The sequence below is a fragment of the Podarcis vaucheri genome (genome assembly GCF_965113315.1).
Source record: "Podarcis vaucheri genome assembly, chromosome: 2".
Taxonomy (NCBI): Eukaryota; Metazoa; Chordata; class Lepidosauria; order Squamata; family Lacertidae; genus Podarcis; species Podarcis vaucheri.
In genome coordinates, this window is record NC_138760.1 from 6918576 (window position 1) to 6941153 (window position 22578).

General features: G+C 46.2%; 2 protein-coding genes and 1 long non-coding RNA gene across 5 annotated transcripts; 1 reads left to right on the forward strand and 2 right to left on the reverse strand.

Moving 5' to 3' along the window:
• The first annotated feature begins 1368 nt into the window (after window positions 1-1368).
• Window positions 1369-9731, forward strand: ZBTB39 (zinc finger and BTB domain containing 39). 3 transcript variants are annotated; one of them, XM_082205616.1, is made up of 3 exons: window positions 1369-1493; window positions 3022-5258; window positions 7741-9731. In XM_082205616.1, exon 2 carries the CDS (start codon window positions 3133-3135, stop codon window positions 5221-5223), a length of 2091 nt encoding a protein of 696 aa, XP_082061742.1. In that variant the 5' UTR covers window positions 1369-1493; window positions 3022-3132; the 3' UTR covers window positions 5224-5258; window positions 7741-9731. The 3 variants fall into 3 exon arrangements, with proteins under 3 accessions (XP_082061742.1, XP_082061740.1, XP_082061741.1); XM_082205614.1 differs by having other exon boundaries at window positions 3022-9731; XM_082205615.1 differs by having other exon boundaries at window positions 1394-1493; window positions 3019-9731.
• Window positions 9019-11575, reverse strand: LOC309523016. Its single transcript, XR_014215200.1, has 2 exons — window positions 10936-11575; window positions 9019-10636 (listed from the first exon to the last, which is right to left on the reverse strand). It is a non-coding gene; the product is annotated as an uncharacterized lncRNA (long non-coding RNA).
• An 805-nt stretch (window positions 11576-12380) lies between these two features.
• On the reverse strand, window positions 12381-19463 carry ACKR5 (atypical chemokine receptor 5). Its single transcript, XM_082206123.1, has 2 exons — window positions 19218-19463; window positions 12381-13743 (listed from the first exon to the last, which is right to left on the reverse strand). The coding sequence occupies exon 2, from the start codon at window positions 13723-13725 to the stop codon at window positions 12643-12645; it is 1083 nt and encodes a 360-aa protein (XP_082062249.1). The 5' UTR covers window positions 13726-13743; window positions 19218-19463; the 3' UTR covers window positions 12381-12642.
• Between the last annotated feature and the right edge of the window lie 3115 nt (window positions 19464-22578).

Genomic DNA, 22578 nt, shown 5'->3' on the forward strand with positions numbered 1-22578 from the left:
TCACCTTCCCGCCCGCTGTCAGATCGGAGGGCAGCGGCGTGCATGATTTAAATGTCGCAATGGTTTTGCGGCTCCCAGTTTTTTTCCCCTTCGGAAATGGGTCCAAGTGGCTCTTTTTGTCTTAAAGGTTGCAGACCCCTGCTATATACTATACTATACTATATATACTATAAGAAGTATATTAATAGTGTTAACGGAAAAATCTGAGGGCTCCCTTGGACAAAAAGTAAAGACACCAACCAGGATAACTTGGAGCAAAACAGCAGCCTGTAGGCTTGGCCTTTATTGAACTGTTGCAACAGGGTATTCCCTTCCCTTGCAGGAGAGAGGAAAGACCCAGAACAATGGGCTGCAAGACCTTATAAAAACTTTTGAAATTCCCCTCCTCTAGGTCAAGCCCACCCCCAGAAACATCATGCATACATTACAGAAAGGAGGGGTTGACATCATGCATACATTACAGAAAGGAGGGGTTGAGGGAGGAGTTGTGGTGGTAACCTGAGTGTCCTGTCACCTGGCTGGTTCCCCCTTTCCCCCTGCCCATGAGTCACTTCCAGGAGACAAAGGAGAGTTTGCAGTTTCCTGCCCCCAGAGGGAAGATCTGATCATTGTCCTTTGTTTCAGTCTGTGCTGAATCCACTACCATATACAAGTTCTTTGTCATTATGATTGTCTTCTGTCTGGGGTTATCAGGGCTCCTGTGGATGTGCTGGTATGCTGAAGAGATTATGGCTGACCAGAAACCAAGCCACCCTCCTTTGATAGTAAAATAAAAATGGAACAGTGCAAATCCGATGTATGGTTGATTTTCTATGAATTTATAACAGAAATGTGGCGTATGTAGTGTGTGTGAAGTTTGTGCAAACAGAATGATTGGGGTGGGGGGTTCCTGCTACAATAGTGATGGGGGGGCGAAAGAGTGGGGCCCTACGCTACAGCTTGTTTAGCTTATATGTAAATTCGGCACTGACCCTCTCCCACAAACCATATAATGTTAATCAACCCAAGAAGCTGGGGTACAGGCAAAAGTGCCCCTGAGCGGGCGCAGAGTGCGTCCCCCTCCCCCCACATCAGGAAGGGGAATGCCGCCCTTTAAGAGGCTGGGTCACGGGCCTGATTTTGGTTTTACCTCCCCCCCCCCCCCGCCCCGCCATTCCCGCCTCCCGCGCCGCCTCAGCCCCCCGCGACCCCTCCGCTCGCTCCTCAGCCGGGCGGATCCCCTCTCCCCGCCGCCGCCCGCCTCATCTCCCCGCGCTTATCCCCTGCCGCCGGGGCTGCTGCAGTGCCCCCTCCGGGGCTGGGGGCGGCGCTGGGCCCGGCCGTCTCGGGGCCGGATGGAGCCTCTTGGCCGGGTCCGGAGCAGCGCCTCCTCGGCGAGGCCGGGCGGGCGGGCGGGCTGGGCAGGAGGGAGGCCGGGCCGGGGGAGCCGGAGCCCTTTGTGTAGGCGCGAGAGAGCCGCGGGGATGGTGCCCGCCGCCGCCGCCGCCTCCCGGGTAAGGGGCCGCCTCCCCGGAGCAGAGCAGCTCCTTCCCCTCAGGCGCCGCTCGCCTCGCACTTCCCGCCCCGCTCGCCCCTTTCTCCGCTTCGCCCTCCGGCCCCCATTCCGGGACGAGAGGAGCCCCTTCTCCTTCTTCGCCCGGCTTCCCTCGCCCCCCACGGGGCTTGCTCTGCCTCGTCTCCCTCCTGCGCCTCGCCTTGCCCTCCATCCCACACTCGCCCGCACTTTCCCCCCCTTTCCAGTCCAAACTTCTTTTCCCTCCCACTTTGGGCCGCTCTCCTCTCCCCCCCAACTCCACCTCTGGGTCTCACCTGCCCCCCAGGCCCGTTTCTCCTCCCCCCTTGCCAAACGAGAGATACCCTCCCCTCCCCATCATTCCAGTTTTAACGTTACTTCCACATCTCCTGCACTTACCAAAAAGAGAAAGAAATGGTGGTCACGACCCTGACACAACCTTGCGCCTCAAACCTATTTCCACTTGCATCTCTTTTTTTTTGCAGTGATGATGTCCATCGTCGTCATCATTCACTTTGGTTATGAAGTGATCCCCCTCACCTCATGTTGTTGCATGAAGAAGGGGCATAGAGCCGTCTTCTGCCTTAGTGAACGGCTATTCAGTGTTCTTCCATCCTGCTGGGATGCAGAGTTGAGTTTCCTTTCGTTTTCATGGTGGGCATAAGGGGCCCAGAGTGCTTGAAATTGCTCTAAGATAGCATCCCTGCCTGCTTGCTTAATGCACAGAACCTTAGGGAAGAACACAAGGGAGTTTTAACATGAGTTTTGCACTGCACATATTTATTTTATTGTGTTGGCCAGCTGGGTTAAAAGTTAAAACCCACCTGGAGGCTCATAAACAAAGAGACAACAGGTTGTGTCTGGAAGGAAATGTGCAGAGGGGAGTTTAAATTTCTAGTCTTTTGGCCTTCTGCCAACCAAGTTTTAAAACTTTCAGTCCAGTTGTTAAAAGGGGTTAGTAGAACTTATTTTCATAGTAAATGTGTGTCTTTAAAAAGGAGGTTTTCTGAAAGTGTGACAAAGACTAAAAGGGAAAAAATAAACATAGACAGGAATGGCAGTTTTGAACAACCTGAAAGGGAATGGTGTGAACTGGCAATCACACTTCCCTCGCCCCCAATTTGGAGAATTAGTGTTATATCTCTGATGGAAAGATAGCTGGTGAACTGGTCCCAGAACTGTGAATAAGTAGACGTAGAAAATGGTATGGTGTAATGTTACATTATGCAGAGAGATGCTACATTCTGACTTTCTAATTTGTAGTATATGCACCACGCTCTTTCCCACCTCACACCCTCAGAGCATTTTGTCAAAAGCAGCTATGTTTTCTTGTAATGTAAACAATAAATGTATGGCATTTTCTTTTTTATTAAAATCATCTTTACTCCACCTTTCCCGTTACAGAATGTCCAAGGTGGCATACTAATATTTTAGGTTTATTATATTTTGGGCTTCATTCAAAACCAGTAAGAACAGAAACTAACTTTTCGTTTTCTCCTCTCTAGAAGACCTTGCCAGGTGACCTTCAGAGCCTGGAAGCTGGCTTCTGGTGCAGCTGAGGAACGGACAGGAGTAAACAAGAAGTGAGCAGGAGAAGGAGGTTTTCAGCAGCTGTCAAGATGGGCATGAGAATCAAGCTGCACAGCACTGACCACCCCAACAACCTGTTGAGGGAACTTAACAAATGCCGGTTGTCAGAGACTATGTGTGATGTTACCATTGTGGTGGGTAGTCGTACTTTCCCTGCACACAAAGCAGTGCTGGCGTGTGCAGCAGGCTACTTCCAGAACCTTTTCCTCAGTACAGGTCTGGATGTGACCCGCACCTACGTGGTGGATTTCATTACTCCAGCCAACTTTGAAAAGATTCTGAACTTTGTCTATACCTCAGAGCTCTTTACAGACCTGATCAATGTGGGCGTCATTTACGAGGTTGCTGAAAAACTGGGCATGGATGATTTGCTGAAGGCTTGCCATTCCACGTTCCCAGACTTGGAAAACTCAGCCAACACGAAACAACCTTCTGTCTCAGGTGAAAGCCGCCCAACTGGCATGTCGACTGAGCCAAACCATGCCCTGGGTGAAATCCGAAACAGTGGGGAGCACCCGGGACCAGAGCGGAGTTGCAGTATGCAGAATGAAGCACCAGGTGGCTACAAAGAAGATTCTGCAAATGAAGGCAGCCATAACTTAATGCACCAGCAGACTCCCAAAACCGAAGAACAGGAATCACCAGCACAGTTTACTGGTATTATGACACAGGCTGGTCTCAGCAATGTCAGCATGGCTGTTCAAACCACTGTCAACTCATGTCATCCATATAAACTCCAGAACAACGGGGATTACAACAAAGGCAATTTTTTTGCTTCGGATGCATCACTGGATATATCAACAGGCAGCAACTCCTGCCCTAGCAATAGTGATCACTCCAAAGACCAGGGCTTTGGGCAGATGGATGAGCTGCAGCTAGAAGATCTAGGGGAAGATGAACTACATTTTGAAGATCCCAGCGAGGAGCTAGGTGCTGCAGAGGAAGTGATTGAGCTGAGCGATGACAGTGAAGAGGAGCTATCCTTTGAGAATGACAACCGTGATAACAAGGCCATGCCCTGTCAAGTGTGCAAAAAGGTTTTAGAGCCCAACATACAGCTGATCCGCCAACATGCCAGAGACCACGTGGACCTCCTGACCGGCAACTGCAAAGTCTGCGAGACCCATTTCCAAGACAGGAACTCCAGAGTCACCCACGTCCTGTCTCACATTGGGATATTCCTCTTCTCCTGTGATATGTGTGAGACTAAGTTTTTCACCCAGTGGCAGCTCAGCCTTCACCGCCGCGAAGGGGTCTTTGACAACAACATTATCATCCATCCTAGTGACCCACTTATAGGGAAGGTCAACTTGTTCAGTGGGGATTTAGCATGTGCCACTTGTGGGAAACCCCTCGCCAAGGATTTTCATATGGTTCGGGGCCACATCTTTGACCATGTTAACCTGAAAAGCCAAACATGTGGCGTGTGTGACCAGCGGCACCTCAATCTCTGCAGCTTAATGTGGCACACCCTTTCCCACTTGGGCATTTCTGTTTTTTCTTGCTCCGTTTGTGCCAACAGTTTTGTGGACAGGCACCTCCTGGAGAAGCACATGGCAGTCCACCAAAGCATGGAGGAAGCCCTCTTTCGGTGTCACTACTGTGGCCAAGCTTTTAAGCTGGAAGCTGCTTACCGCTACCATGTGAGCCAGCACAAGTGCAGCTCTGGCTTGGACCTTGTCCGGCCCAGTTTTGGCGACCGACTCCACCAGCAAGCTCTGCAGAAGAGGAAGCTGACAGAGGAGTTCCTAAGTGAGGATGTGGCTCTTCAGAGCCAGCCTGGAAACAGTAAGTACAGCTGCAAGGTGTGCGGAAAGAGATTTGCCCACACAAGTGAATTCAACTACCACCGGCGGATCCACACAGGGGAGAAGCCATATCAGTGCAAAGTGTGCCACAAGTTCTTCCGTGGGCGTTCCACCATCAAGTGCCACCTGAAGACGCACTCTGGGGCTCTCATGTACCGGTGCACGGTTTGTGGGCACTACAGCTCTACCCTTAACCTTATGAGCAAGCATATAGGTGTGCACAAAGGCAGCCTTCCACCTGACTTCACCATTGAACAAACTTTCATGTACATCATCCATTCCAAAGATACGGAGAAAAATACAGACAGCTAATGTAGCAGTATTTGCGGAGTAAGCACTACTTGCAGGTAGCAAAGAAGCTTGTTTCTGTTTTTAAAAAACAACGTTACATTTTAATGGTCAGGCATCATCAGCATTGTACGTACTTTATTTCCCTTTGCCTTGTTAGAGGGTTTCTTAAATCGTCGTTCTGTGAAAACAACAGCACGTTACATGTGTTACTGTTCTTGAGAAACCTGTCTGTTTACCTCCTGCTGAGTCCAGGGCTCATTATTTCAAGTCTTAGAAACAGGCTGTGCCCCCCTCCTTCAACGGATAGGTTTCACACCTCATATCTCTCCTCCCTCCATCTCTAATTTGAGATCTTGAAAAGATTTATGCTGCTAAGATATATTAATGCTACACATCAGTAGGGATAGCAGGAGAGAAGGGGGGGGGGTAAAAGGAATTGTTTATGTGCTGCTATTGGGAGGGTAGAAGTTCTATAAAAACTTACAATGCAGTCCCCAGCACGCTTACTCAGAGGTAAGTCCACCTTTGTTTAATGGTGACTTGCTCTCTGCCCTGTAAGTGTGCTTTGCATTCTTAGCCTTAGCTTCGTGTCAATAAGTTTGTATTCCCCTCCCACCAGGATTGCCATATACATGGCCAGTTCTTCCTCCTGTGCCAACCATGTGATCTGCAGACATTCGTGGTTGTTAGGGCTGATTTCCATGTCACTTGCTGATTTCTGTAGGTAAAAACTGCCAGAAAAAGGCACAGTAGCAAATTAGGACAGTTGTTTTGGGTTTTTTTCAGTTCGCACCCAGCCTCTGCCTTTTGCCTTTCCCATGAAACTGTGAGTCGGCTTTACAAAGTTTCGCTTTAACAAAATCAAAAGAAGGCATAAAAATGGTGTGGTGGAATGGAGGAGAGTTTTGCCAAATGTGAACATTTTGGATTTTTTTTTTTTTTGAAGGGGTGCCCTAGAAAGGACTCTTAGCTTTGAGTATAAGCATATAGAGGCTTTAGCAATAGTGTTTCATCTCCAGCATCCACTTTCAAAAAAGAAGTGTTCTTAGGGCATCATAAAACAGCTTTGGGGCTCCTTCCTTTCCTCCAGCAATATTAACTCAGTGCTGGTGTCTTGAACATTGAGATGAATGTCTCAGGGGTCACATTCTTGAAAGTCTTTGACATAGCTCTGTGGACAGTGCCAGGGTTTTAGGTTGCAGTTCTATACACAGCTGGGAATAAGTCTCATTGATCTCAGCGGGGCTTACTTCAGCCTCGTTATGTGTATTATTGCACTGTTAGTTCTGTTTGAAAATATATTGTTGCCTTAAGGAAATGTCTCTGGAAGGAGGAATGACAGGTTTAGGGCAGATTATTATCTCTCTTTTTTTGAAGGGGGTGTTGCATATTAAATATTCAGCTCTTAATCATTTGTTTGGAGGGATTCATACATCTTCTCAAAGTAGCACTTTTGTTGCAGGGGTATCCTATTTTCCAGCACACAAACCATAGCATTTTGTTGCAGGGGGGAAAGCAATCACTCTCCCTCCTCACCCCACCCCACCTTCTAGCACATCCACTCTGACTGTGTCATGTACAGTGTGGTTGTGTTGGTGTCACAGGTGCTCTTGGAATGAAGAGATGTAATTTTTGTGCAGCAGTGAGGCCAGTTTGAATGTGCCTTTATCACTCAGCACAAATAGACCTTTTCTCCAGGATTATGCTCTGACCAAAAAACAAACCCAAACAAATTTATCCAAAACACCCAGTCCGACAAGTTTGCAGAAAAAGCCGGCTGTGGATGGCATCAATTTCCTAATACCAATTACATCACCAAGAAGCATGTACCCAAATCCCCACAGTTTTTAAAATATGAGTAAGCATACAAGTGATGCTTTATAAAGAGGTGGGCACCCCCTCTGAAGTATGGGAAGAAGGACAAGTCTAGTGGTCAATCCAGCATTTGACTTGATAGGATGTGTGCTTGTCATACAGATTATTTAAACTGGGAGGATAAAGAATTTGCAACGAAGGGTCATTCTTAAATTATATGTCTCTTCATCCTTGAGCAGCATGACATCACAAACATGGAGCAACATTAATTCCCCCTATCTCCATTGCAGAGCAATTATATAAACTTTTAAAAGGTTTTATTCTCATTAATATTTGTGAAGTCGTCTTTAGAGTTTGAGTGCTCTCATGCTGGAATGCTTATTTAGCCCATCATCAAGAAGTAGTGGAAAACACCATCAATTGATTTTTTGTTTTTAAGTTCTTTAAGGGCTGTGCACTTTTCCCCTCCAGCCTGGAACACACTTCTCTTCTTTTTAATTTTCACACTATAGCAAGGTATCCCCCCCCTTTATTACAGTGGTACTGGATTTGTGCTAGCATATGGGGGTTTTTGTCATCTGAAATGCCTCTGGGTGTTTGTCCCTTGTGGCAATGAAAAACCAGCGTGTGCTTGTGTAATTGACAATAACAATTATACTGTCTTTTGAAGTGAGGTTGTAACCTACCTTCCTTTTCCTTTTCCTTTTCCTGCAACCCAAACAGGTGCTTTCTGGAGGGATGCAACAGAACAGATTGATCACAGGGCACAGATCCTGACTCAGTTTGAACTACACTTGTGGCTTTATCCTATAGGTTGTATTTTATTCTTTCTAAGTGCAGTACTATGTGAAATCCAGGCGGGGGGGTGGATGAGAGAAGCGAACGTTGACAAATGTAGCAGCTGGCTTGAGATCTGCCCCTGTTTAATGCAAACTACCTCATAAGGAGGAAGTCCTGGAGTCTTAAAAACCAGTGGTATGTACAAATAGGCTTCCAGGCTTCTGTATATGAAAACACTGTTGTTAAAGAAAAACAGAAATCCACATAATGCTGCTCTAGCCCTGACCTATGGGGGGTGTGTGGAATGAAAAACTGTACAGCCCCAGGAATCTCAGCTCTGACAGTAATTCCAGTAGGGCAGCCTTGGTCAGGTTGCTTTGCTCTCTGCTTACAGTACCTACCTCTAAGGGTGTTGTGAAGATTGACTGCTTTGATTTTTGTCAAGGAGAAAAAGCACTTAGGTATGTCTTCTTGTTTTCTTATAAGAAAGTTGCTGCCTTAAAATAGCCCCCAGCGTGCAGCAAGTGTTCTGACATATCTCTCAATTCCTTTCCTCCTTGTGGCCTCTGAATAGCAAACACCAAACAGGACACACTAAGGAATTAACTCAACAATATAGCGGACAAGACTATTCCTAAGTTTAAGTAATGCTGGAAGCATTCAGTGTAAGGATGTAAGAGTTGTCAGAGGAATTTACTACTTCTAGTAGTACCACTAGTACTTAGTTAATGTCAGGGCCACATGTCTAGACCCACAGGGCTTGAGAAAGGAACTGAAGCCTAAGAAAGCCCAAGGTGCAGCTGTGGACTAATGGCAGACGGACAGTATTTTATTATTTATACGAGCCCTGGCCAGTCAAAAAGCTTCATACTATCTTTCAACTGGAGGGGCTGATGTTACACACTCTTATTGCTCCTCTATGCCTGAAGAGGGCTGAGCCCATAAAGTAGTACACCAGGCTAAGCCCCAGTCTTGGTCTCTGAAGCTCTTGGTTCAAGATCTGGAGTCCAAAACAGTAATGGATGTACTCCCCAGGTGTTGAACAGAACCATGTTTTCGCAGTTAAGATGCCTTCATTGGAAGTAATGGAGAAGGAGCTATACTGGATCTCACCCAGTAAGGACTGTTCCTTGTTCTCGACTTCTAGAGCTGTTTTAGTCTAGTTCTCCAGTGCCAAACTGCATCCAATGCAAATTTCGCCAGCTTTAGAAATTCCATTTTAAAAAAAGGATTCTGCCATGACAAAGATATGGATCATTGTGCTTGGTAGTGTAGCTTGGCCCAAGTAACTTCACCTGTCTGCCTCAAACACCCACACATCAACTCACCCCAAATTGTGAGTGAGGAATATTTAAAAATACCTACCTCACAAATGGAAAAGTTGTGAGGTGTAGTAAATGTCTGTAAAGTGCTTTGGAATCCTTAGGCGTGTAGAAAGACAAAGTATTGTAATTAAATAGCTTTGCTCTGTTTGCTATGCTACCATTTGTGAAGAATCCCTACCATTATCACCACAGTAGGGGAGGGTTCAGGCATGGAGCAGGTGTTCCAGTCTAACACAGAAAGCTTTGAAAATAATAAACAACAATGTTTTTGGAGACTAACGCTTTATTATTGCTCTTATTTTTGTGAACTCAAAACCATGCCCTCTCCCTTTTCCTCCAAAGATCCAGATGTCTTGAAATAAAAAAAACAACAAAGCAGAGCATTGTGATTGCTGTCTAACCTTTTGGTTAAGTTAATTGTAGGTACTGACCTGGTTATTTAAGTGTTTAATATCTATTTGCTGTAAAGTTTGTACATTTTGTAAAACTTTTCTTCCTCAAAGAAAAAAAAGTAGATGTCTAAAATCGTTGTACATCGGATTCTTTTATACTCCATCATTTGGCACAAAAGTGTGGTTTTTATTTAGAATAATAAAATGAAAAACTCGAGAGTTTGGTGCATTGCTCATACTTTGTGGATGACACGCTATGGAAATACTATCAGATCAAATGATAACAGAGGCTGCTCACCTGAGTCTTCTGCCTATGCCAAAGGACTTGGCTCTGGGCTACTGGTGCTCCTGACTTCTGTAAACGCTGCTTTGATTGCAGAAGGTTCCAAGTTCAGTCCTGAGCATCCCCAAGTAGGCCTGCAAGAGACCTCTGCCTGCAACCCTGAAGAGCTGCTTCCAGTCAGTGTAGGCAGTACTGAGCTAGGTGGAAAAATAGTCTGTCTCTGTGTAGGGCAGCTTCCTTTGTTCCTATATTCATACATACAGACTTGTAACTGTTATATTTTTGCCTGTATTGGGGAAAATGTTTGGGTCTTTCTACCCCCTGCAAAGGAACCAATGTGTTGGGTCATTTCTGATCAAAAATGGTTAGAATTAATTTTTCTTGCCTTGGCCTGAAAAAACCTTTGTCAGGGCTGTTCATAAATACTTTTAGATAACATTCGAATGCAAAAGTCAACTCAATGTGTTATAAACATCCTGCTTCCTTGTCTTCCTTCCCTAAACTTTATCCAAGTATTTTTAATCCAGATGTTCACTTATGTCCTTCAGCCCTTGGATAAGAGTGCTATTTTTAAGTGATTTGTTATCTTCTAGCAGTTGTAGTAACCTCCTCTTTTACCTTCTGCTCATATTGTTCTGAGATTATACTTGGCCTGGATCTGTGCCCCCATCACAATTCTTGCAATAAAGGCCAAAATGGCATTATGTAGGAAATGCTGAGAACATTTTGCTCAGCGCTTCCTCACATGTCCGACCTTGACCTCTAGGAACATGTGCCTTCCTATAACCACTTAACTCTCACGTTAGAATGAGGGATCTCCAGATCACATACAGTGGTACCTCGCAAGACGAATGCCTCGCAAGACGAAAAACGCGCAAGACGAAAGAGTTTTCCATTTTTTGAGTCGTTCCGCAAGACGAATTTCCCTATGGGCTTGCTTCGCAAGACGAAACGTCTTGTGAGTTCTTGCGAGTTTGTTTCCTTTTTCTTAAAGCCACTAAGCCGTTAATAGCCGCTAAGCCGCTAATAGCTGCTAAGCCGCTAATAGCCGTGCTTCGCAAGACAAAAAAACCGCAAGACGAAGAGACTCGCGGAACGGATTAATTTCGTCTTGCGAGGCACCACTGTACCCATTTACCCCATGTTTATGTGGCAGATTCCATGATAAAAACGCGAAGGCCTATTCACATTATTATTTGAACATTTTGGCAGCCAGGCACCCCAACCCCACCAAATCCCACCTTCATATCTTGGCACTCACTCCATGGTTGTGTAATTTCATCACATGCAAGGATCCAGTTTTTTCCATGCCTTTGCAAATACGTTTTTTGAGCTAATGATACCATGCTAAAATCTGAGTCCTTGGTTTTGTGAACGCCCTCAGATACTCAACTTCAATTTTTTAAAGTTTTATTGGGCACCACTGGGCTGGAAACCTGTGAATGGGGTTAGCAGAAGCTTCTTGATTCAGTGACTGGAACTGCAGTGCTCCTGGTTAACTCAGGAACTGAATCATCACGTTTTCTGACTCTACCAGAATGGACAACAAAGTTTACCCCAAGCCAAAACTTCAAGGTGGGAGTGCATTCTCTTGGGAGATAAATCCCAGGCACCAGCATTCCTTTAGGAGAGGTCCGTAGCCCCAGCACTGCCTTCCCTTCTCCAACCTCAGGTTGGCATGCCTGGGCGTAAATGTCTCTGTGGTGACATAAATAAAAGGCTGCCTGTGCACAAACTGCTAGAAGGGAGTTGTTGGTATCCTGGTTCCTCAGCCACAAGAAGTACCGTATTTTTCGCCCTATAGGACGCACCTTTCCCCCTCCAAAAATGAAGGGGAAATCTGGGTGCGTCCTATGGGGCGAATGCAGGCTTTCGCTGAAGCCTGGAGAGCGAGAGGGGTCGGTGCGCACCAACCCCTCTCGCTTTCCAGGCTTCAGGAAGCTCTGCGCAACCCTCGGGAGACCTGCTCCCAGGGTTGCGCAGAGCTGCCTGCAGTCCCCGGCTCAGCGCAGCTCTGCGCGGCCACCGGGAGCCGGGGGCGAAGCCCGCCCCGATCCAGATGGCCGCGCAGAGCTGCCTGCCGTGCCGGGACTGCAGGCAGATCTGCACCGCCATCTGGAGCGGGGCGCTAAGTCCCGCCCCGCTCTGGATGGCGGTGCAGAGCTGCCTGCAGTCCTGGGATCAGCGCACTTCTCCCTATAGCCAGCCCCACAAGCTCGGGGGACAGCAGGGAGGCAGAGCGTGCCTTCCCACTGTTCCCCGACCTGGTTCTTCCAGCCCCGCACCTGGGGGGGGGGGAATAAATTTTTCTTTTCTTTATTTCCCCCCCAAAAAATTAGGTGCGTCCTATGGGCAGGAGCGTCTTATGGGGCGCAAAATACGGTAACTAGTTGGGTGCACATAAAAGCACCTTGGTAGTCCCTGTCTCACCCTTGCAGGGACGGAATTACAGTCTTTGTGCCATCTATTTAATGACCAAGACACCCTCATGTTTTTATAATGTAATTTTCACTCAAAACTCTTCACAAATAAGAGGAAATTGACAGAAATCTATATCTTCCAAATAATCATAAAATTGCAGGGTAGCAGAAATCAGAACATTTATTTCCATAGTTATTTTTTTGAGGTGGGGGAATTGGATGAGGGTTACTAGAAAACACAGGGCACAGCAGCATATAATCACCACATTTCACCCTGTATGGCCCTGCTTTCCCAAGATTTCAAGAAGCACTGATGTGTATGCAGAGAGGTTCTTACTGAAGACTGCCCTTTGCTAGTGAGAGAATGTCTGAATACACAGGATCGTGTTGTGGAACCACAGCAATAAACCAAATCAAGCGCACTTTTAATTTGGCAAGGTGTTCTCTTTTGCTATGACAATGGAATGTTGGGTGTTAGAAGAGGAACCTTCACCCCCCTTTCGATCCATTTGGTCTTTGGGGATGTACCTGACCACAGCAGAGATGAGCTTCCCTTTGAAGTTCTTGCTCAGGAAGTTGTACAGGATGGGGTTGACCACGCAATGGAGAAGGGTGAAGCAGTCTATGATATCGTAGAAGAAGTAGAGGAAGTCCAAAACGTGGCAGTGGAGGAAGATGCTGGTACCTTCGAGCGTCAGCAAAAGCAAAACCAGGTGGAACGGCAGCCAGCTCACTAGGAAGACGGCAATGTACGCGTAGATGACGCGGCAGTGCTTCCTGCTCTCAGGCTTGTTGCTGCGCTTGATGTGCCTCGCTGTCAGTATGTTGAAGACTGCCATGATGGAGAAGGGAATGAGGAACCCAATGAAGGCAGTGAGCAGGGTGAGCGTAATGGCCCAGATGTCGTAGGTCTCCAGGGGGGCCATGAAGAAACATACTGGCTCAGTGCTGTCAATTAACTCCATGTGGGACACCTCTGGCAAAGGGACGATGGCAGCCAAGGCCCATATGCAGCAGCAAGCAATGCGTCGCACCAGGTGCTGGTGTCGGTGCCAGAAGTGGGAGGAGGTTGTCAAGGACACATAGCGGTCAACGCTCAGGCAGGTGAGAAAGAAGATGCTGCTGAACATGTTGGCAAAGTAAAAGTAGTGGGTGAAGTGGCAGAGGAAGCTCCCCCAGAGCCAGGTATAGTCAAGCATGGCTTGCAGCATCCAGACCGGTAAGGAGAGGATGACTCCCAAGTCTGCAATGGCCATGTTGAAGATGTAGAGGTTGACCAGGTTCTTGTGGCTTCGGGTCTGCCAATTTACCCAGATCACCAGAAGGTTCTCCACCAGCCCCACCACAAAGATGATGAGGTAGAGGACAAAGAGGAACACCCGCTTCACGCTCTCATCCAGCCCCAGTCTGCAGTAGCTGAAGGTGTAGTTGAGCAGGTGGGCAAGCTCTGTCAAGTTGTGGTACTCTCCGTATTCATTAAAAGGCAAGAGGTGGTCGGGCTCTCCCATTTTGGGTCAAAAAGTTAGCTGTAAGAAGAAATGGTGGAGAGACTTCAGTACTAGTAGATCTGGGCTGATTATTCCAGGTTAAATCCGTGTCCAGGGCAGCTGTGTACCAGCTCCATCTGGTACGTAGGCTGAGACCCTATCTGCCTGTGGACTGCCTCGCCAGAGTGGTGCATGCTCTGGTTATCTCCCGCTTGGACTACTGCAATGCACTCTACGTGGGGCTACCTTTGAAGGTGACCCGGAAACTACAACTAATCCAGAATGCAGCAGCCAGACTGGTGACTGGGAACGGCCGCCGAGACCATATTACACCGGTCTTGAAAGACCTACATTGGCTCCCAGTACGTTTCTGAGCACAATTCAAAGTGTTGGTGCTGACCTTTAAAGCCCTAAACGGCCTCGGTCCAGTATACCTGAAGGAGCGTCTCCACCTCCATCGTTCTACCCGGACACTGAGGTCCAGCACCGAGGGCCTTCTGGCGGTTCCCTCGCTGCGAGAAGCCAAGTTACAGGGAACCAGGCAGAGGGCCTTCTCGGTAGTGGCGCCCTCCCTGTGGAACGCCCTCCCACCAGATGTCAAAGAGAACAACAACTACCATACTTTTAGAAGACATCTGAAGGCAGTCCTGTTTAGGGAAGCTTTTAATGTTTGATGTATCATAGTATTTTAATATTCTTTTGGAAGCCGCCCAGAGTGGCTGGGGAAACCCAGCCAGATGGGTGGGGTATAAATAATAAATTATTATTATTATTATTATTATTATTATTATTATTATTATTATTATTATTCCACTGAACCAAATTAAGGAGGAGTAATTGATACCGGAAAGTGTGATATGCATTGCTCATTAGCACAGTTGCAACCCTTTGCTATGAATCCACATCAATTATAAGCGGTTTTGTGTGTGTATGTGTATAGGCTCTGAATTATTAAAAGAACGGGTTGCTGTTTTTTTTCTATCCATGTGAGTCACTAGGACTCCTAACTGATTTGGGATTTTAAAGGTTTACTTATTTAGATAAGAAGAATGTCTAGTCCAATATTCCTTTTCCTATCATGTAAAGGGACGTGGGTGGTGCTGTGGGTTAAACCACAGAGCCTAGGATTTGCCGATCAGAAGGTCGGCGGTTTGAATCCCTGCAACGGGATGAGCTCCCATTGCTCGGTCCCAGCTCCTGCCAACCTAGCAATTCGAAAGCACGTCAAAGTGCAAATAGATAAATAGGTACCGCTCCGGCAGGATGGTAAACGGCGTTTCCGTGTGCTGCTCTGGTTCGCCAGAAGCGGCTTATTCATACTGGCCACATGACCCAGAAGCTGTACGCCAGCTCCCTCGGCCAATAAAGCGAGATGAGCGCCGCAACCCCCAGCGTTGGTCACGACTGGACCTAATGGTCAGGGGTCCCTTTACCTTTACCTATCATGGGAAATCATATACCCATGGGAGTCCTGCAAGCTTGGCATGAATGCAATAGTCCTAATCACACTCATGTACCCCATTCACTGCCTTTGATACCTGAAATGGGAGGCCTTCAGTGAGATGAGTAGATAATGACAGCCTTATCCTCCATGAATTTATCTTAACCACCTTAAAAAACCATCCAAGTTGATGGCCATTATCACAACTGGTGCTGGCCAATTCCATAGTTTTAGCGTGTGTGTGTGTGTGTGTGTGTGTGTGATATTTTAATGTAGTTCTATGTATTTTAATCAAAGGCAACTGTATTTTCACAATTGGTTTTATTCTTGTTATTTTGCCGTTGTTTTTTAGTTGCTTGTGACTCACCTTGGTATTTCTTCTCGAAATGAAAGGTGGTATATAAATTCTTTTAATAACTACGATGACTACAACTGTGTACTGTGTGAAGAACTCTTTTCCCCTGTCCTGAATCTACAACCCTTCAGCTTCATTAGTTCTAATATGTGAGAGGGAGAAAAACGTCTCTTGATTCACTTTCTCTGCACTATGCATAATTTTATATGCCCCTCGCATGTCTTCCTTTAGCTGCCTTTCCCCTGTAAGTTAAAGATGCCTAAACATTGTAAGCTTTGCTCACATGGGACTTGCTCAAGCCCTTTCATTATTTTGGTTGACCCCTTTCTGCAAATTACCGTATTTTTTGCTCTAGAAGACTCACTTTTTCCCTCCTAAAAAGTAAGGGGAAATGTGTGTGTGTCTTATGGAGCGAATGCAGGCTGCGCAGCTATCCCAGAAGCCAGAATAGCAAGAGGGATCACTGCTTTTGCTGCACAGCGATCCCTCTTGCTGTCCTGGCTTCTGAGATTCAGAATATTTTTTTTCTTGTTTTCCTCCTCCAAAAACTAGGTGCATCTTATGGTCTGGTGTGTCTTATAGAGCGAAAAATACGGTACCGTATATTATACTACAACAGCAGCTTCCACTGAATCGGGGAGGTTCAGCAGGAGAACCTATGCCCTGCGTAAGGTACCAGGCTCAATTTCGGGCATCTCTAGGGAAAGGATCTGGGGAGAGAGCAGTGTACCGGGGCTTACAGCACTTAGCACATTTATATATAAGCAGTGAATTAGCTGTTAATTCATCTCTCTCTCTCTCTCCATCTCTCCTGACTACTTACCGCACATTGCTACAGTTAAGCTACAAACCACTCTAGAATTACGATTCATTTGATTTAATGCTCAAAGCTAAATCAAAAGGCTTACAGAGATTATAATGCTGCCTCTTCAACAGGGTATGTAGATAACTCAGTAAAGAGCAGCTGTTAGTGAATAAGCTTAGGTACTTACTCCCAAAGGCCTTGGCTAAGGTGAACTATAGTTCCCAATATAGCCCCCCTATTGCCCTTGCAACCTGGCACCTCCTGCCCTAACTGTTCCCCTATGAAAAATTTCACCGCATACCACTGGCCACTGGGTTGTGGCCACTCAAAGCAGACCCATTGAAATTAAGGGAGGTAAGTTAGTCATGTCCATTAAGGTCAATGGGTCCACTTGGAGTAGGCCTAACATTCACTACAGCTCATATTTCCCAACCGTGGAATTCTGCAAAGTGCAGCTTAGTGAAAAAGCTCAGGGATCTCTACCAAAAGATTCTCAGAATCAAGATCCTCAGAATCAATTAATTAGGATTCTCAGAATCAAGATTTCACAGAACAATAGCTGGCATAGCTCAGTCGGTAGATCTGAGTTCAGGTCGTGGGTTCAAGCCCCACATTGGGCAAAAGTTTCCTGCACTGCAGGGGGTTGGACTAGATGACGGTGCTCGTGGTCTGTCCCTTCCAACTCTACAATTCTATGTTTCTAGGAACTCCTGAAATTAATAAGGAAAGCCACAACAGTTCAGCCATATGCACACAAAGGAACAGTGCTGTAAATATGCCCTCAGTATAGCTTTTTAAAAATCTCCCCTTGTCTCTTTAAATGCAGATAAAACTGAATACTTGAAAAAGTGCTATTAGGAAACTGTGGATAATATAATCAACAATATCACAGAATTGCAGAGTTGGAAGGAACCCTAAGGATCATCTAGTCAAAGACCCTACAGTGCAGGAATATGCAGCTGTCCTGTACAGGGATTGAACCTGAAATCATGGCATTATCAGCACGAAGCTCTAGTCTAACCAATATCATCCATAATCAAAAGTTGTTGTCTTACCCATCTCTTAAGAGACTTAGGAATACCTCATTGAGCTTGTATGTTAAAATGCCCCAGGTTTAAATAAGGCTTATTTTTAGCGCCCATTCTGAAAATATCTTCAGCAAGCTTTCCCAGCCCTGCTTCACATGAGAGCCTTTAATCGAAGATGGTGCCAGAATATACAAGCCTGGGACCTTATACGTGCAACCTGCATGCTGTGCTACTGAGCTGTGACCCTCAAGCTTTCCCACACTGATACTGATTTTGAAAGAGGCTGGTTCTCAGACTCTGACAAGAGAGCAGTGATTGGTTTGTTCCTAGCAACAGAAAAACCTTTTATTAAAGGGGTCCAGATGACAGCTTTCTATAAGATCGGATGTGTGGTCGGTGAAGGGTTGGCCTTTGAGTGCCAGACGACTCTTCCTTCATGGAACAATTACACACCATAAACTTAAAGCAAATCCAACACACACTTAAAGCACTTGACTTCCATCGAGAAGACGGATATGATGGCCCTCTTCAAATACCTCAAGGACTGTCACATGGAAGCGGGAACAAGCTTGTTTTCTCCTGCTCTGGAGGGTAGGGCATGAGCCAATGGCTTCAAGTTGTAAGGAAGGAGATGCCAACTAAACATCGGGAAGAACTTTCTGACAGCAAGAGCAGTTTGACAGTGGAATGGTCTCCCTCAGGAGGTTGTGGACTCTCTTTTGTGGAAGCTCATAAGCAGAGGTTGAGTGGCCATCTGTCATGGATGCTTTAGCTGAGATTCCAGATGGCTCCTTGAGTCCCTTCCAACTCTACAATTCTATAATTCCATGATCAAAGAATCCTGAGAACTATAGTTTCCCCTCACAGGCAGTGCCGGATTTAAACAAGCTATAGCTTAGGGCCCCACTCTCTTGGGGGCCCCCCAAAACAATTAAAGGAAAAGAAACTGGATGTACATTTCCAAAATATAAGATAAAAAACAAATAAAACCTACATACAGCAGCAGTGTTTTGTGCTGTGTAGGCTCCTATTTGTTCTGTGCAAATGGCTTTAGATACCTATTTAGGTCCATAAATTAACCATATAGAATATATTCAACACAAAAAAACAGTGACAATTTGTTGTTGACAAAGGACAGCTGGACATATAAAGGGCCCCATTACCTTCAGTAGCCTAGGGCCCCATCAAACCTAAATCTGGCCCTGTCACAGAGCTATAATTCCCAGCATCCCTAACAAACTGCAGTTCCCAGGATTCCTTGGGGGAAGTCATGCACTTTACTTGTGCAATGGATGCGCTTTCAATGTATGGTGTGGAACTGCCATAATTCTGAAGTAGGTTCTGGCTTGGTGAAAGGGGAATTCGGTGCCTCTCCAAGGCTCACTTTTATCAACTAAAAGGTATCATGCTGCAGACAGACAAATGTTATCAAGAGAGTTCGAAAGAGGCTTTACTTCCCTTTTCAGGCACACATTATTTTGACTCAGTCACTTGTGGTCAAACAGATTTTTACAGGTTGTTTAAAATGATGCAAAGTCCTGCCACACCTGCTTAACATTGGGACACGCAGCGATGCCTCTCAAAATTCCTTCTTTCATTCTTCCCAAAAGGGCAACAATCACTGCCTGCCTCCAACCTTAGAAAAAGATTCATAACTTGGCAGCCACTGCAAACAAATAAATAAAATAACTCGCACTTTCTCCAGGCAGGGCATTTGGAGGAAGGAAGGGAAAGTTGTTGCTGCTTCTTTAAGCAGACGGAAATCTGGCGTCTGTAACAGAGGTGTCTCTGGGAGGGTCTCTATACAAGCTTAGATGCTGGTGAAAAGTTTTGTTTCTGGAGGAGAGATGGAAAACTTGAAGTTTATTTCTATGCCTTGCTTACCTTATTGGAAGCCAAAGATGATCCTTTGCTGCGCTGAGATGATGGACCTCTGCTCTGAAGTCTCTCAACTTGGTAGCTCAGCTGGGTCTATCGGTGCAGTCTTTCCAGGAATGTGTGTTTGCGGCTGGCTGCCTTGCTGCTGCTTTTCCTCCCTCTGCACAGGAAATGAGCATCATCGCCTGCTATCCTGAGAGCACAGGCTTTGGTGTAAAACGAGCTGTCAAACACGGTCCCATCCCTTGGACTTCCCTTTTCTTGAATGCATGCAGATTTGGCTCAGATTGCCTGGCAGGCACCAAGGAGTGAATCAGGCGATTCCGAGAGGCCCATGACAACTTTCGAAGAACATCCGAGGATGCAGATTTTTCCTGAGGTTGATTTCCTTTCTCTGAACTGCTGCTTCAAAGCTTGCCTCCCTGGTCAAAACCACAGCCTGCAAAGACAGGGTGAGCTGAACCATCCATAACAATGCAACCAGAGTGCATTGGCTGTTCCTATAGAGTCAACAAGAATGTCCCCTGGGATTCCAGTTGCGAGTCGTTTTCCTTCTCTTTGGCCTCTGTTTCCCTGTCTGCACAATGGGAGGCCAATAATGATTCCTTGTATGCTTTATGCCATGGGTGGGGAAGCTTTGGCCCTCCAGATGTTGCTGAACAACATCTCCCACCAACGCCAGCCAGTATGGCCAATTGTCAGGGTTGATGGGAATTGTAGTCCAACAACATCTGGAGGATCAAGCTGTCACAGACTGGCTGGATGGAAAGGAGTGGTGGGAGGCACCTGCTGGGGAACCCCCAAGGGAACCTTCAAGGGAAGAAGGCTCAGAGCCAGAGGACTGGTGGTGGGACGATGATGAGTGGTCAGAGGGAGAAGAGGCAGCAGACTGGGAGGAGGAGGAGGTGTCAGAAGCTGAAGAGGTAACAGGATTTAGTGAGCAGGAAGAGTCAGTGGCAGAGAGCAGTCCAGACCTATCTGCCTGTCTCCAGGCACTGCGGTCGTCTGCAGGGCCGGATTTAGGTTTGATGAGGCCCTAAGCTTCTGAAGGTAATGGGGCCCTTTATATGTCCAGCTGTCCTTTGTCAACAACAAATTGCCACACCCTTTTTTGTTGTTGTTGAAAATATGCTATATGGTAATTTATGGGCCTAATAGCTATCTAAAGCCATAATGGGATCAAAATAAACAAATTATGTATTACATGAAATCAATCAGTAGGCATAAGACTTATACCCTTCGTCTATGCTGCCTGATCATCAGTCTACAAGCACTCTTTAATATTAGGTAACAGGTACAACAGCTTGAGCTACATTCAACTGTGCTGCACCGCAGTCGGCAGCTGCATGCTACATGTTGTTGTGCAACTAGTCCATGCAGAATGTAGGCACCCTATATATAGAAATGAGCAAACCAGTGATATTCTAGGGAGCAGGCGGGGCCCATTACTTACCGTATTTTTTGCTCTATAACAGTGTTCCCCAACCTTGGGCCTCCAGCTGTTTTTGGACTACAATTCCCATCATCTTTGACCACTGGTCTTGCTAGTGAGGGATGATGGGAGTTGTAGTCCAAAAACAGCTGGAGGCCCAAGGTTGGGGAACACTGCTCTATAAGGCACACTTTTCTCCTTCTAAAAAGTAAGGGGAAATGTGGAGCGAATGCAGGTGGGAGGCTCTGCTCAGTGTTCCCTTTAAAGAGCTGTGTGGAGCGTGTGTTGCCCTTCTCCCTCCTCGGGGAAAAGACCCCAAGAGCCGCACACACACTCCACACGCTCTTTAAAGGGAGTGTGGCTCTTGGGGGAGCCTTAGCCGCACGCAGCCTCTCCCGGGCAGGGACATGAAGGCTTCCCTTGCCCAGGAGAGGCTGCATGCGGCTATCCCAGAAGCCAGAACAGCAAGAGGGATCGCTGCTTTCGCTGCACAGCGATCCCTCTTGCTGTCCCGGCTTCTGGGATTCAGAATTTTTTTTCCTTGTTTTCCTCTTCCAAAAACTAGGTGCGTCTTATGGTTTGGTGTGTCTTATAGAGCAAAAAATACGGTACATCATAGGAGCCTATACAACACAAAACACTGTTGCTGTATGTAGGTTTTATTTTATTTGTTTTTTATCTTATATTTTGGAAATGTACATCCGGTTTTTTCCCCTTTAATTTTTTTGGGTGTCCCCCAAGAGTGTGGGGGCCTAAGCTATAGATTGTTTAGCTTATTTGTAAAACTGGCGCTGGCATCTGCAATGGATCCTCACTTGGGGGGGGGGGGGTTTGACGTTGCCAGCCTTCATGTCACATTTGCAGGTATCTTTGTAACAGGAGTTGGTCAGGAGCGCTACCTGAAGCCAGCTCCTCACAGAGACAGCTGATTTTGCAACTGGCCTGTGGACCACACAATACCTGACCGGATGCTCCAAAGTTTAAAATACCACTACATCTTGTAGAGGGGTCATTGTGGCCCAAGGGTAGGGTACATACATGGTATAGATAGATAGATAGATAGATAGATAGATAGATAGATAATACTTTATTCGGCTATAAGCCCACCAGGTAAAACCAATCAGTAAATAAAATAGCATTTAGCATTTTACATTATTATTATTATTATTATTATTATTATTATTATTATTATTTATACCCCGCCCATCTGGCTGGGTTTCCCCAGCCACTCTGGGCGGCTTCCAAAAGAATATTAAAATACTATGATACATCAAACATTAAAAGCTTCCCTAAACAGGGCTGCCTTCAGATGGCTTCTAAAAGTCTGGTAGTTGTTGTTCTCTTTGACATCTGGTGGGAGGGTGTTCCACAGGGAGGGCGCCACTACCGAGAAGGCCCTCTGCCTGGTTCCCTGTAACTTGGCTTCTCGCAGTGAGGGAACCGCCAGAAGGCCCTCAGTGCTGGATTTCAGTGTCCGGGTAGAATGATGGAGGTGGAGACGCTCCTTCAGGTATACTGGACCGAGGCCGTTTAGGGCTTTAAAGGTCAGCACCAACACTTTGAATTGTGCTCGGAAACGTATTTTAAAATATCAACTAAAATATTTCAACGCATAATCTCCTTCACATTACATACAGTCTCTAGATGTACCATATTGTGGCCTTTAATATAAAGATGGTGGATAGAGTTTACTAGATTTTAATAGTCATGCAGCATTCCATGAAGTCTTTTATATGAAAGAACAGAATTCAGGAATCTTGCAACCTGTAATGTTCTATAAGAGTCAATATCCTGGAGTAGATAGGCTAGATGTAAATCAGGTGGTTTAGCAACGGTTTCCAAAATGATTGAACTCAGAATCCTTGATCTGGGAACAATATATAAAGGACAATTAAACAAGATATGATGAAGGGATTCTATTGATTTGTTGTCACA

Coding starts and splice junctions, on each gene's coding strand:
- ACKR5 (XM_082206123.1), bottom strand. CDS start 13,725: ATGGGAGAGCCCGACCACCTCTTGCCTTTTAATGAATACGGAGAGTAC.
- ZBTB39 (XM_082205614.1), top strand. CDS start 3,133: ATGGGCATGAGAATCAAGCTGCACAGCACTGACCACCCCAACAACCTG.